Source organism: Falco cherrug, chromosome 4, assembly GCF_023634085.1.
Source record: "Falco cherrug isolate bFalChe1 chromosome 4, bFalChe1.pri, whole genome shotgun sequence".
Taxonomy (NCBI): Eukaryota; Metazoa; Chordata; class Aves; order Falconiformes; family Falconidae; genus Falco; species Falco cherrug.
Genome location: NC_073700.1, coordinates 6,028,757 through 6,042,424, shown reverse-complemented (window position 1 = coordinate 6,042,424; position 13,668 = coordinate 6,028,757). Strand labels below are relative to the sequence as shown.

At 51.5% G+C, this 13,668-nt stretch overlaps 1 protein-coding gene across 3 annotated transcripts; it reads left to right on the top strand.

The window, feature by feature from the left end:
* Positions 1 to 1,927: 1,927 nt before the first annotated feature.
* On the top strand, positions 1,928 to 13,404 carry LOC102050928 (T-cell surface glycoprotein CD1b-3). 3 transcript variants are annotated; one of them, XM_005444231.4, is made up of 6 exons: positions 1,928 to 2,080; positions 3,358 to 3,618; positions 4,181 to 4,459; positions 4,566 to 4,850; positions 4,978 to 5,074; positions 5,209 to 5,392. In XM_005444231.4, exons 1-6 carry the CDS (start codon positions 2,008 to 2,010, stop codon positions 5,252 to 5,254), a joined length of 1,041 nt encoding a protein of 346 aa, XP_005444288.4. In that variant the 5' UTR covers positions 1,928 to 2,007; the 3' UTR covers positions 5,255 to 5,392. The 3 variants fall into 3 exon arrangements, with proteins under 3 accessions (XP_005444288.4, XP_055565668.1, XP_055565669.1); XM_055709693.1 differs by lacking the exon at positions 4,978 to 5,074 and having other exon boundaries at positions 5,209 to 10,067; XM_055709694.1 differs by lacking the exons at positions 4,566 to 4,850; positions 4,978 to 5,074 and having other exon boundaries at positions 5,209 to 13,404.
* The last annotated feature ends 264 nt before the right edge of the window (positions 13,405 to 13,668 follow it).

Below are 13,668 nucleotides of genomic sequence, written 5' to 3'. Positions count from 1 at the left end.
AATTTAATAGGTAAAGCAAAAGCTGCATATGCAAGCAAAGCAAAACAAGGAATTCATTCACTACTTCCCATCGGCAGGCAGCTGCTCAGCCATCCCCAGGAAAGCAGGGATCCATCATGCATAACGGTTACTCGGGAAGGCAAAAGTCGTAATGCTGAATGTCCCCTACTTCTTTCTTCTTCCCCCAGTTTATGTACTCAGCATGACATCATATGGTATGGCATATCCCTTTGGCTAGTTTGGGTCAGCTGTCCTGGCTGTGTCCCCTCCCCGTTTACCCATGCCCCTCCAGCCTTCTCTCTAGCAGGGCCCAAGAAACCAAAAAGTCCTTGACTTAGTATAAACATGACCCAGCAACAACTAAAAACATCAGTGTCCTATCAACATTGTTCTCACATCAGAGCCAAACCACCACACTGTGCTAGCTCTAAGAAGAAAACTAAATCTATCCCAGCTGAAACCAAGACAATGAGGAAGAGCTAAAGCAGAAATTCTGGTCCACTGCAAGAGTGGGAGACATCTGGAGAAAACTCAGAGAGGGCTTAACACATCATGACACCCACACAGCCAGGTTCCTGCACCAGTCCCAACAGCTACTCAGCCACCAGTGACCTCACATGCACCTGCACAAGCCAAAGGCCTGCTAATGGCCTACCAGCTGCTCAGCAAGAAGTGGCCAACGGTCACCTTAGAGGGGCCCAAGAGGACAAATGGTCACCTCCTGGGACTGTGTGGACAAAAGCGCCCCTGCCCCTTCCCTCACTGGCTACCCCATGGCTGCACTTTGCCATCCCACCAGCCACTCTCCTCTGACCCCAGCGTTGGTGGTCCTGCCGGCAAGAGTGTGGGTACTGTAACGGCACGGCTGGGCATCCCCTGGGTGATGCTGAGTAGAGCTGCCAGGGAACTGGGACCGTTGGTGCTATTTCTGGGCCTGCCAGGACACCACAGCATCCCTACTTCTCCATGAGACAGCTCCATGGAAGGGAAGGGGTTCAGTGTTTGGAAGGTACCAGATCACACACCCGCAAACTTCCCCTCAGCTGTTGTTTCAGTTCTGCCTTCACCCCCAACGTGGACATCCCCTGGAAAGGAGAAGAGAAACTGCAGGGTGAGGGGAGGCCCCAGGGGACAGCCAGGCACGAGCAGTGGGTAGGAGATATTGTGGGTGTCAGGCTGGCTCTGGTCACCCCATGGTCCCTCCAGCAGCACCGGGCACTGGTGACAATGGGGACAGAGCAGGGGGGTGGCCCTCACCATTCCTGTTCCCACACCCAGGGGGCACTTGGGGAGGGGGACATGGTTCCCCATCAAAGATGGTGGGAAGAAAAGGGAAGTGCCAGGCTACAGCCCAGCCCCAGGCCCTCTCCTGGGGGCATTTATGGGTGAGCTGGAACTCTCCAGCACTGTTCCTGCAGCCATGGCCCGATGGGACCTGCTTATCACCCCCTCTCTGGGAAGCCCCGTCCCCAGGGTTAGGCAGGTGGTGCAGGAGGAACCTGAGCTGGAGGTGCTGTGGAGGATCCAAAGTAGCCTTTCTCCCTGTGCAAGGTCTGTAAGGACATCAGCCATCTTTCTCCAGTCAGGGCTGAAACTCAAAAGCCATCATCACGTCAATCAGAGCTGATGCATGCCATAAGAAAATGGATAGGGGCAAGGTACCATCAGTGGGGAGAGGGAGCAGGTAGACCCAGCTCGGGTCCTTGAGCACCCATTTTCTCCTAGTTTAATCTCCTGGGCCTCCCTTTACCTGCCTCTCCTCCTGGCCAGGCTCTCTCCAGCCCTAGCCTGTCATGGCACTTCATGCTCAAGACCTTATTTCAGCTTTCCTCCATCCCACGTGCCCCCAGCTCAGGACCTCTGGGTCCCTCCCCAACACATCTCCACCAGTCCCATTGGTGGAGAGCCACCGTCACGACTGCTGGGCTGGGCTGAAGCGTGGGACGCTTGAGGTTCCTCCTCCCCCACAGTCACTGCTGCTTCTGCTTCAGCCTTGCCACATGCACCATGCAGCCCCCTCATCTCCTCCTCTTCCTCTTTCTCCCTCTCCTCCTCCCTGGGATGCAGGGAGACCCAGAGGGTAAGTGGGAGCCCTGATGCACCCCAGCCTCTCCCCCCCATTAGAGGACCCCACAGGTTCCTCAGGGGAGAAACAGCCAGGCCACTGTCACCTGCTGGGAGCCGGGCGGGGGGGGGGGGGGGGGGGGGAGGAAGGGCGGGTGATGTGTGATCCCTAGCATCAAAGGGTCACCCCTCACCACACAGCACCCAAAGGTGTCCTGCCCTGCTCACCCTCTCTGTTCCTGCCTCCAGCTTGGGGCTTCATGCCCCACCAGCTCCAGCACAGGGGCTCGCGTACCCAAGCATAAGTGAGGCCAGGGGACCCCAGCCAGGCCCGGGGTGTTGGGGTTCCCCCAAAGGTTCCTTCCTGCTGCAGGGAGCCCATGGGTGCCAGGGGTGCCTGAGCCCCACGTGGTACTGTAGGCCCCTTCCAGCAGCTCCTTGTTCGTTGAGGAGCTGCACCTGTGAGAGTGTGTTTCGGGTGCTGCCGTCACACAGAACATTTCACCCCAACCCCATAAGACTTCACATTTCCGGGGGGGGGGGAGTAGGGGGGGCAGGGTTGGGCAGAAGCAGATAACATAGGAACACAGGACTGATCTCTGGGCTGCGCTACTCTGCTGCCTCTGGCTGGGTCCAGTCTCCTTGAGCTCCTGATGCCCAGGAGCCCTCAAACCTGGATGAAATGCCCTTTCCCCTCCTCCAGCCTCCACATCCTCTGTGCCCACGTGCAGGTCTCTAGCAGATTCAGGTCCTGGCGTGGGTGCTTCTTCTGGGGGAAGCATCACCCCAAACGAGCACTGAGGTGCCCCCCCCGCTGCTCTGCACGGCCAGACAGCAGGTGCTGGGCAGGAAGGAGGCAGTGAGGGGATGAGGTGCCTGAACTACTGTAAGGGAGATAAACATCTGGAAAGTAAAATGGAGAAGGAAAAAGAGCAGCAGAGGGAGAGGAAATTCAAACAGCAAAGCAACCCTGAGCGGGCTGAAGGGCACAGAATCAGAGAACAGTTTGAGTTGGAAGGGACCTTTAAAGGTCAACTAGTCCAACACCCTCGCAATGGGCAGGGACATCTTCAACTAGATCAGGTTGCTCAGAGCCCCATCCGACCTGACCTTGAATGTTTCCAAGGATGGGGCATCTACCACATCTTTGGGCAACCTGTGCCAGTGTTTCACCACCCACACTGTAAAAAATTACTGCCTTATATGTAATTTGAATCCCATTTCCCCTCCAGTACCCTCCCACCCCCATATCATCTTTCCTGCAGCCTTTCCCACCTCAATCCTCTTTCCCAGCGCAGACACAAGTTTTCCAGCTGCTCCAGACCAGCTCCTTCACCAACATCAGCTCTGCTGAGGTGTCCGGGGTGGCCTTCCTGGGGGACGTGCCCATCTATACACTGGATCCTGCCAACTGGAGCATCCATTTCTACTGGCCCTGGGCCAGCCAGGCTGCAGCTGAAGGTGATGTAGGGAAGATCAAATCCCACTCCAAACTCTTTCTGCGCAGTATGGTCCGATTCGTGCATGAAACAGCCCAGCAGGCGCAACTGGACTGTAAGTACAGGGATGACCCCAGCCAGAGCTTCAGCCCTTTTCCCAGGATTCTGGTTGTGCCCTCCTCCCCACTGGGGTGGCCTTTGCGGGGTCTCAGAGGGTGCAACAGCTCCTGAATGGGTATTGGGAAACGCTGCAGCTGCCAGGGCACACGGCGAGCAGGGGGGCGGGGGTAACACACTAAAAACACCCCTCAAGACTCCTGACATCTGCCACAGGAGACCCCCTCTGCACACCGGGGACCTGCCACTACATTTACTGGGACTGCAGGACCCACATAGCATAAATCAAGGAAAGAGAAAGTCTGGGGCAAATATTTTGGGGGACAACATTCTGTTTGAGCCAGCCTGTGCTAGCTGGCCCCATATTCACTCCAGCCTTTCAGGGGGACTAAGGGCTTGCAGGGTGTCCCAGGGCTTCCTGAAGCATGGCCCCATGTCCTGCTTCCCACTGCACCTTGCTGCCCATTGCACGCCTGCATGTGTCTCCAGCCACACCCGACCTCATGCCACACATGTTCCACACAGTCATGGGACCTCTCCACTGGCTCTGCTCTTGGCAGATCCATTTGTGGTCCAGGTCCGTGGGGGCTGTGGGCTGTACCCCAATAGGACAAGCTGGAGCTTCATGGATGTCGGGGAGAGCGGCAGAGACCTTATAACTTTCGAGATGGAGAGGCAGCGCTGGAAGCCCCAGCAGTCATCCCTGCTAGCAGAGTTGGTCAGCAAGTCCCTCACCAGCAAGGCCATCATAGGGCTCCTGGAGCACATCCTCTCCATTTCCTGCCAGAGCCATATCCTCAGCTTGTGCAGGTATGGGAGAGCTGATCTGGAGAGACAAGGTGAGACAACCCTGACCCTGGCATGGCCACCCCAAAGCCCCCTGCACACTGGGGACAAGTGGTGCCCCACTGGGGCTCCCCCCATCGTTTGACTCTCACCCACCAGTGCCACCCGTGGCCGTGGTCTTCGCCCGCACACCCAGCCCAGCCCAGCTCCTTCTGGTTTGCCGCGTCACCGGCTTTTATCCACGGCCCATCAGTGTGGCCTGGCTGCGGGATGGCCAGGAGGTGCCACCAGGCCCAGCACTCAACACCAGCGCCATCCTGCCCAACGCTGACCTCACCTACCAGCTCCGCAGCATCCTGGCTGTGACCCCCCATGATGGGCACAGCTATGCCTGCCGTGTGCGCCACAGCAGCCTGGGCAGCCGCAGCCTCCTTATCCCATGGGGTAGGTGCCACCCATGGGGACAGGGACAGGGCACAGGGTGCAGGTAACAGCCACTGGCCCTGCAAGGGGTAGCTCCTGCCTGGTGCTGCCACACTCACAGAGCTGCCCTGTTCTCTCCCTGTCCCAGTAAATCACAGCGCAGCTCCAACTGTTGGCATTGCCATCGTAGTGCTGGTTCTTGTGGCCACAGCCTCTGCTGTGGGGTTTTGGTGGTGGAAGCGCAGGTGAGGTCTCCCTCCCACCAACAGTTCTGAGCTTTATGGGCAGATGGGTCAGGCCCAGGGGTCGCAGCAGCAGCAGCTCTGCAAAGATGAACTCCCCAGCCCCTAGTGTGGCTCATGGCAGCCCCCCGTTACAGGAAAGGTAACGAAGCCACATGGGAGACCCAGGAATCCATCATTTGAGGCCTGGCTGCCCACACAGCAACAAGATCCATCGCTGCCAAGTCTCCCTGCTCATCTCATGTCCCATCCTGGACCTATCAGCACCAACAAGGGTTTACTCTGGAAAACCACTACATTAAATAGCTACAAACTTTCCCAGCTGCATGTGGCTCTCACCTTCCTTCCTCATCATGAGGTCCTCCCAGGAAACACCCCAATGCACTGCAAAGACCCCATATAGTGTCCAAGAAGACTATCCCTTTTCCTGGGCACTGGCCAATCTCTCCTGGTGTGTCAGGAGAAGCAATTCCTTCGCCAACCTCTCCCACGTGTCAGCATGTCTGTGGCCAGGGTCTGTCCCTGGCAGAAGGGCAGTGACAGCCTGGAACAGACCAGCATGGGGCTGCTGAGTGGGATGAAGGATGGAGCACGCCACAAACCAGGGAGAAATGGAGGGATCTGGGCTGTTTTGCTGGGGAGAGAAGGGAAAGGAAGGACCCAAGTGACACCTCTGATCCCCTGACATGGGGAGGTGTTTCAAGTGGGTGTGAAGTCACTCTGGCTCCAGTGCTGACCTCACTCTTGGGATTGTTTTGGGTCAGGATCTCCTCCACTCCTGACTCCTGACCCTGCAAAAGCTGGAGGGGTTGGGGACAGTCACCCTCCCAATATATCTGGCAGCCATAAAAGAGCTACACTGAGGTTCTGGGAGGACTGTGTCTTTGAGAAACATGCTCCCAAGAAGGGTGGTGTGGTGGGTTGACCTTGGCTAGCTACCAAGTGCCCACCAAGCCACTCCATCTCTCCCCCTCCTCAAATGGACAAGGGGGAGAAAAGACAACAAAAGACTCGTGGGTTGAGGTAAGGACAGGGAGGTCACCCAGCTTGGGGAAATCATCTATCGCCAATCAAAATCAGAATAGGATAATAAGAAATAAGAACAAATATTAAAAACACCTTCCCCCCACCCCTCCCTTCTTCCCAAGCTTAACTTCATTTTGACTTCTATACCTTCTCCTCCCAAGTAGCACAGTAGGATGCGGAATGGGGATTGCCATCAGTTTATTACACATTTTCTCTGTCACTCCTTCCTCCTCACCCTGCTCTGGCATGGGGGCCCACTCATAGGAGACAGTCCTTCATTAACTTCTCCAGTGTGGGTCCTTCCCATGGAGTGCAGTCCTTCAGGAATGGGCACAAGTGACAGCAAAGGATATTCCCATCAGGGACAGCGGGTGCAGCCCGCAGCCAGGCAGCACTCCCCCCTGCATCAGGGGTAGAAAAGAGGGGTGGCACTGCCCCAGGTGTCAAGGTGCCATCGTGACCATGGGCAACCCCACCTGCAGCCAGGGTATGGCCTTGCTCCTGCCCAAATTCTCCCAGCACTTGAGGCCACAAGCCATGGTGCCGCGACACAACCTTCCTGTCCTCCTGTGTCACCCCACAGGCAAGGGGCTCTCCTTTACCTGCCCACCCAGGTGTGTGCCCTCACACCCTTCTTCATCCCCCTTCCCACTGTGTCCCTATTCCATCCCCGGCCCCTTCCCCCACCTTCAATGTCCCTCCCTCTCCTCGCACATCCCCAGCCCTGCTGCTGGCCCCATTCCCTGCTCCCCTTCCCCAGCCCCACCTGTCCCTCCTCTGATTTTACACATGCGGTGAGGTGGAACTAAGTCAATTATTGTGTGTCAATTGGCACTTAACAAGGTGTCCATTCAGGAAGATCAGTTGGGCCCAACTGTTCAGCACAGAGTGGGGAGGATTCGGTACAGATACAGATTTAGGGGCACAGATGTGCGGGAGTCTTCCTGCCTCCGCTGAAGCAACACCAGGCTACGAGACTCCCACTTCACCCTGGGCATCACTCAGTTGGTTTGCTTGTTACACTGCATCTATTATCTGTTTTGTGAGACAGACGTGCTGCTCAAGACAAACTCCTGACTCCACTTAGAGCTGAATACAGTCATTGATGGTTAGGTCGGGATAGCAGGGGGAGGGAGAGCACCACTACACGGACATAAAGTTTCTTTTGATGGTTCTAAGTTGCCTTGTTGCAGTGTCATTAAACCTTACATGGAATAGTAGGATAATCTGTAGGGTTCACCAGGCTTGGCATTGCCAATGAGAGCTGGTGGGCAGCAAATTTCTCTGCAAAAACTTTCTAGACAGCCAAAGGGTGCCTCAGTGCCCCTCAGCAAGGAATCTGCAATTACCAACACTTTGTGGGCTTTTGCCCCTGCCCCTCCTTGCTCCCCTGTTTGCAATGATTCTGCAATGAGCCAGGAGGCATTTTAGGAATAGTGCAGTGAAAACAGAGCTAGCAGTGCTAATCTAACCCAAGAGCGGGATGTTCTTGAAGTGGCAAAATGTGTGCTGTTTTGTTTTCTCCATGGGAGGATTTTAGGAGTCCATTTTTGCTCTCGGCTTCTTGTTCCCTAACATGGATTTACTGCGATGTTGTAGAGTTGGAGCCTCCCCTCCAGCGCACCAAGTTCTAGGGCGGAGAAGAAGCAGCACAAACCCCAGTTAGCAAACACACAATGCACTAAAGTGTTTATTTCCAGATAAACAAATCAAATCAAATGGAAAAAAGGCATAGATGCTCTCAGGGTATGTGAAATGCAGTTCATCAGACCCATTCCATCAAAAGGGAACAAAAGTAAGACCAAGTGTGAATCAGCATGATGGTTCAATATAATTTATTTCTGGTTTTGAAAACTCCAAAAAGACATCTGAGCAGTTTGTTTCTCTTTCTATATTTCTAAATAGATGCAAGGTAAGAATGAGTTATTGACTAAAAATAAAAATAAGCCTCTTATCTTTTTGTGTCCTTAAGTAGAAAGTGGGATGTGCTGCATTAATCAAGCCTTGATTGGAAGCCCTGTGTAAGTTGGGTGTACTGAAAAGAAAGATCTGATAAAGCTCTACTTTCTGCAGGCAATTTTCCCTCTCTCAGGAAATCTTCTGCAAGAGACATAAGCCTTTTATAAGAAACTGTCACAAGCAGTATCTTTGGTGGGCTCTTCCTTTCTCTGTACACATTAATCAAATTGTGATTTGCCAAGGCTTACCTCAGACACCTCTTAACTTTGTGGTACCTAGTGCAGCACAGTAAAACAACAAAGTATTATGGCCCCTAAATACTTTCTAGTGTTGTCTATTTCACCGTGCATGTGCTCAGACCACGTATCTAAGTTTTGTCCCATTAGAGCTAGACTTTTCTATTTTGGCACTATTGGTAATGGCGTGCTGACGGGAGCTGTTTCAGTTAATAGAAATTACAAAGGAGCAGAGGAGTTGCCAGACTGTATCTCCTCTGCCTCGCGACACTGCTCTTGTATACCATCCACCACGTCAGCTCAGGGGTCCTGTCGCTTGGATTTGCCAATACCATGGTAAATCACAGCAAGCCTTCTAATTCTATGAGGAAAGCAAGCATGAGCCCTGGTTATCTGTTGTTTTTTCTCCCCCCCCCTTCCCTCAATGCTGTGCCACTATCAACCACGTATACAAATCATCAAGATTAAACCAGCTTTGGGGAGAATCCTTCCTCAGTTCTTATGACCCCTCTTGCACGGGGTTATACATCGGGGGTGTTTGTGCTGGGATCCATCCAACTGCACGCAGTGGTTTGTCAGTCGTTGTGTCCATTAAAACACGCTGGTGAGATTAGTCCGTGACAGCTGCCAAGTAACATTCAGGGGTTTGGCTTTTTAAAAATGCTTCCTGCATTTGCTTTTACCAGCTTATACAATGATGATGGCTGTGCCGGGGCAAGGCGTGACAGCTACTTACTGAAGTTAACCTGGGATGGGATGGTAAAAGCCTTGCTGCAGCCGGCTGGTTTTGAGAGCGCTGCGACAATTGGTGCCCCGCGTGAGGATCGACCTCGGGACCATCAGATTATGAGACTGAGTGTAGTGAGCGATGACAGTGGTGACGGCTGTGCCGGGGGACATCTGAAGTTTTGAACAGTGACGGCGGTGCCCAACGTAGCGGAGACAGGCAGGGATAGCCTGCAATCCAGATCACGTTGAGATAGGCGGGAAGAGCCTGGGGATCTGGATCAGACGCCGGTAAAGGTGAGCCGTTGGGATCAAGAAGGAAGCCTGACTGCCGTGGAGTTAAGAGACTGAGGGTAATGGGCGATAGCGGCAGAGTACACGGCCAGACATGGCAGCGGCCCGCAGCAGCGGTGAGTCCAGAGACGGGTCCGGCCAGACAGCGGTGATGGCTGTGCTGGGGGAAGGCGTGGAAGCAGCACGGTGCCGCGGGCGGCTCCTGCCATTGCTGCTGCTGCTCCTTGGCCTGGTGGTATTCTTGCCAGTGTTTATGTGCTTGTTGAAGGTGTCTCCACTTGTAGAAGAAATGGGTGACCACAAGGATGTTGAAAAGTTTTTCAGGACACAGAATAATGTATTAGTGCTGTATTCTAGATCTGCTGCTGTTGAAAGCTCATTCAGGTTACTGTCCAGTGTGACCCAGGAGGTGAAAGGACGACATACTATAAGCTCATTAGAACTTCCCTCTGAAGAAAACAAAATCCCAGATGTCAAGAAAGCAGATGAGAAGAAAGGTGATCAGCCCACAGAAGCTGAAAAGCCCAAGATAAAAGTGAAGAAGAAATATGTGTATGAGTTCAGGGACAAATTGTCTGGACTGTATGAGAAGTTTATTTGTGAAAAGGTTGTGCTGATTGTTAAATACATAAGGCACGAAATGTTAAGAAGAAAAAAAGAGTTCAGGAACAAGTTGTCCGAACTGTATGAAAAGTTTATTTGTGAAAACGTTGTGATGATTGTTAAAAACATAAGGTATGAAATGTTAAAAAAAAAAAGGGAGGGGGGGAATTGCAGAGAAATGAAGCTGGGTTAATTAACATTGATATTACACAGCTGTGGGCTGGCTTCAGGGGCGGTGGGCTGGCTGATGTGGATGGATAATGTGCAGCTGTGGCTGGTTCCTGCTAAGCAGTTAAATAGCTCTAAGGGGGATAGAAGAAAAGCCCTCAAGGAAGAGAGACCTGGAAAAAGTAGAGGGAGGAGAGAGTGTGTGTGCCCTGGATGTAGGAGACAAGGAGGAGGATGCAACAGAGGCAATAAACGGAGGGGCTGGCCTGAAGAGTATGAAGAAACAGCACAAACAGTAGACAAACTGTTGAAACCTTGTGGGGAATTGATGGCTGTGGTGGAGCAAAGTGTGACAACTACTTACTGAAGTTAATCTGGTAAGCTGATGGTAAAAGCCTTGTTGCAGCCGGCTAGTTTTGAGAGGGCTGTGACACAATGGGACCAGTATAACTTGGTTGTTCGACATGGATCATATCACTTGGTAAGATGCTCTAATATCATTCAACTTTGTAATTTTGAAAGTATTACAGTGTTACATGTCCTTGTTTAGAGATGTTGTAACCTATTATGCTCCTTATCATCTATCAGTAATAGGTCCTTAAGATACAGAGTCTCTGCAGCTGCAGTTGTAATGAATCAATCTGTCACACCTTTTTAGGTGTGGAGGTCACTAAATTTTTAAAAGGTGTAGGTAGGAGGATCTTGGGAGCTACTGATCTTTCAGCCTTTCCTCTGTGCCTGGAAAGCTCCTAGAAGCTATTCTAAGGCATGTGGGGGACAGGGAGGTGACTCAAGACTGCCAGCATGGCTTCACCAAGGGCAAGTCTTGCATGACCAAGTTAGTGGCCTTCTATAGCAGAGTGACTATGTCAGTAGACAAGGGAAGAGCTACAGATGTCACATATCTGGCCTCCTGTAAGGCCTTTGACACAACATCCTTCTCTCTACATTAGACAGATATGGATCTGATGGGTGGACTGTTAGACGGGGAATTGGTCAGATGGCTGTATCCAGAAGGTAGTGGTCAACAGCTCTGTTTGGATGGAGATCAGTGACAAGTGGTGTCCCTCAGGGGCCCCTCTTGGGAGCAGTACTGTTTAATAGCTTCATCAATAACCTAAGATAGTGGAATCGAGTGCACTCTCAGCAGGTTTGCAGACAACACTAAACTGAGTGGTGCAGCTGATGTGCCTGAGGGACTGAGTGCTATCCAGGGGGACCTGGTCAAGTTGGAGAAGCAGCCCATGTGAACCTCATGAGGTTTGAGAAGGCCAAGTGCAAGGTTCTGCGTCAGGGCAATGCCCAGTATCAATACAGGCTGGGGGAGGAAGGGACTGAGAGCCGCCCTGCCAGGAAGGGCTTGGGGGTACTGGTGGATGAACAGCTGGGCATGAACCAGCAATGTGCGCTCGCAGGCCAGAAAGCCAACCGTGTCCTGGGCTGCATCAAAAGAAGTGTGCTTGGCAGGTCAAGAGAGGTGATTCCCTCTACTCTGCTCTGGTGAGCCCCACCGGTTCTGCATCCAGCTCTGGAGCCCCCAGTACAGGAAAGACATGGACCTGCTAAAGCAGGTCCAAAAGAAGGCCACAAAAATGATCAGAGGGATGGAACACTCTCCTATGAGTACAGGCTTAGAAGGTTGGGGCTGTTCAGCCTGGAGAAGAGCAGACTCTAGGGAGACCTTATTGTGGCCTTTCAGTACTTAGAGGGGGCTTATAGAAAGATGGGGAGAGATACTTTTTTTAGTGGGGCCTGTAGTGATAGGACAAGGGGTGATGGTTTTAAACTAAAAGACAGTAGATTTAGACTAGATACAAGGACAAAACTTTTTACGCTGAGGGTGGTGAAATGTTGGAACAGGTTGCCCAGAGAGGTGGTATGGTGGTGTGCTCCTAGGAAGAGTTGGACCAGATGACCGTTAAAGGTCCCTTCCAAACAAAATTATTGTATGATTCTGTGTGTTTCTGCCTGTCTTTTCACACAGCCCTGGGGTGAGGCTGTAACCTTCCCCCAGGCAAAGCACTGATGCCAGCAGGGCTAGGGGAGACCTGAGAAAAGAGCTGCAGGCTGCTGCTGCGTCAAAGCACTGGGTGTAGCTGTGAATCCTTGTTCAGACCATTTATTAAAAATGGGATGATAATAGGAACTATAAAAAGCTATTTTTGCTTCAACACAGACTTCAATTTTTTCAACTACTATAAGGCAAATCAGTGTGACTGAAACAGGAGCCCAAATAATCTGTCCCTTGTTCTGTTTTTCTCAGTGTCTGTAACTTCTAGGGTTTTTGTGGAGCGCTGCATTTTAGGGTTGGAAAAGGTCAAAACGATCAAATTCCAACTGAGTTGAGAGAAACATGAGCTTTAAGAGGGCATAAGCGACACACTGATGGGGCTAGAGCTGGGTTCCGATCTCCTCTGCAATAATGTCTTACCAAAGACAGAAACATAAATCGGCATATGCAGGAGTTCCCCTCGTCTGCTACTAAAAGTGTACATGCAAGCAAACGCAGCACAGATCCTGAAGCGGAGATCTGCAGCAGGGAAGTGGCTTGTTCGTCACCTCCTTATGCTTCAGGAGAGAGGCCTGAAATACCCAAGGGGAAACAGTAACACACGTGTTGCGTGAAAACTGAATGAAGGGCCACCGATAGTGTGCTATTCAGTAGGCACTAGTCAATTTGACAGAACTGTGGCTTTGTCAGGCAGATGTAACTAGGCATATCTGCTAGATGTTTCAGTTCCTTGCTTACCTGTCCTTGATAAGATGCTCTCTTTCAAAATACCAAATCCTTAATATAAACCCAGCAAATTTAATGGATAGGCAGTTTTGCAACTGGTAAAAGGGGTAACTATTTTGTTACTCGTGTTTATGCATGCATGGCTTTGAACAGAACTGGTGGCCAGCTAGCTAAAGAAAGGTGCGTGCCACATGATGATTACAAAGAGAATCTTCTGCACTGTGTAGTTAAATCACTGATGCTTCCCTTTGACCACAGTTCCTGGACTACTAACCTCAACAAAATCTAATTAGAACAACACAACAGCCACAGAATAAGCTGGTCAAAGGGCACGTGCTTATTATAAAGTGCTGTTGCCCTTTGTGAGTCACAGTCTCTATAAAACTTGCAAATAACCTTGCAAAGCAACAGCAAGGCTTAAATATCAGCTTTGCATATCCTAAAGAAGTGGTTTAGACTACTTCTATTCAAGCTTTTGTGGCTAATCATGTTAATTCAAGCGATGGTTAAAAGCCATCGAGTTAATCATGATGGGTCATCAGTAATTGTCATCTTGAATATTCTTGCTTAGTTATGTCTGCCCAACTTGAGAATAGCTAACAAGCACAAAGCTAAAATCGGGGCTTGAGCTGCTCCATCCTGTGCCCTGGCACAGCAGCACATCTGCTCTGTAACTAGTGCTGTTTAGGATTAATCCAGTCCTCCTCCCCTTTACTCCAGCCATCCATGTGAGCAAAGGCAAGTTGCTGTACGTTTTGACAGCTATGCCTACAGGTAGATGCTTTGACCACAAATGGATAGCGAGGACTAAATGGGTAGAAAAAGAGAGATTGTTTACTATTCTTACT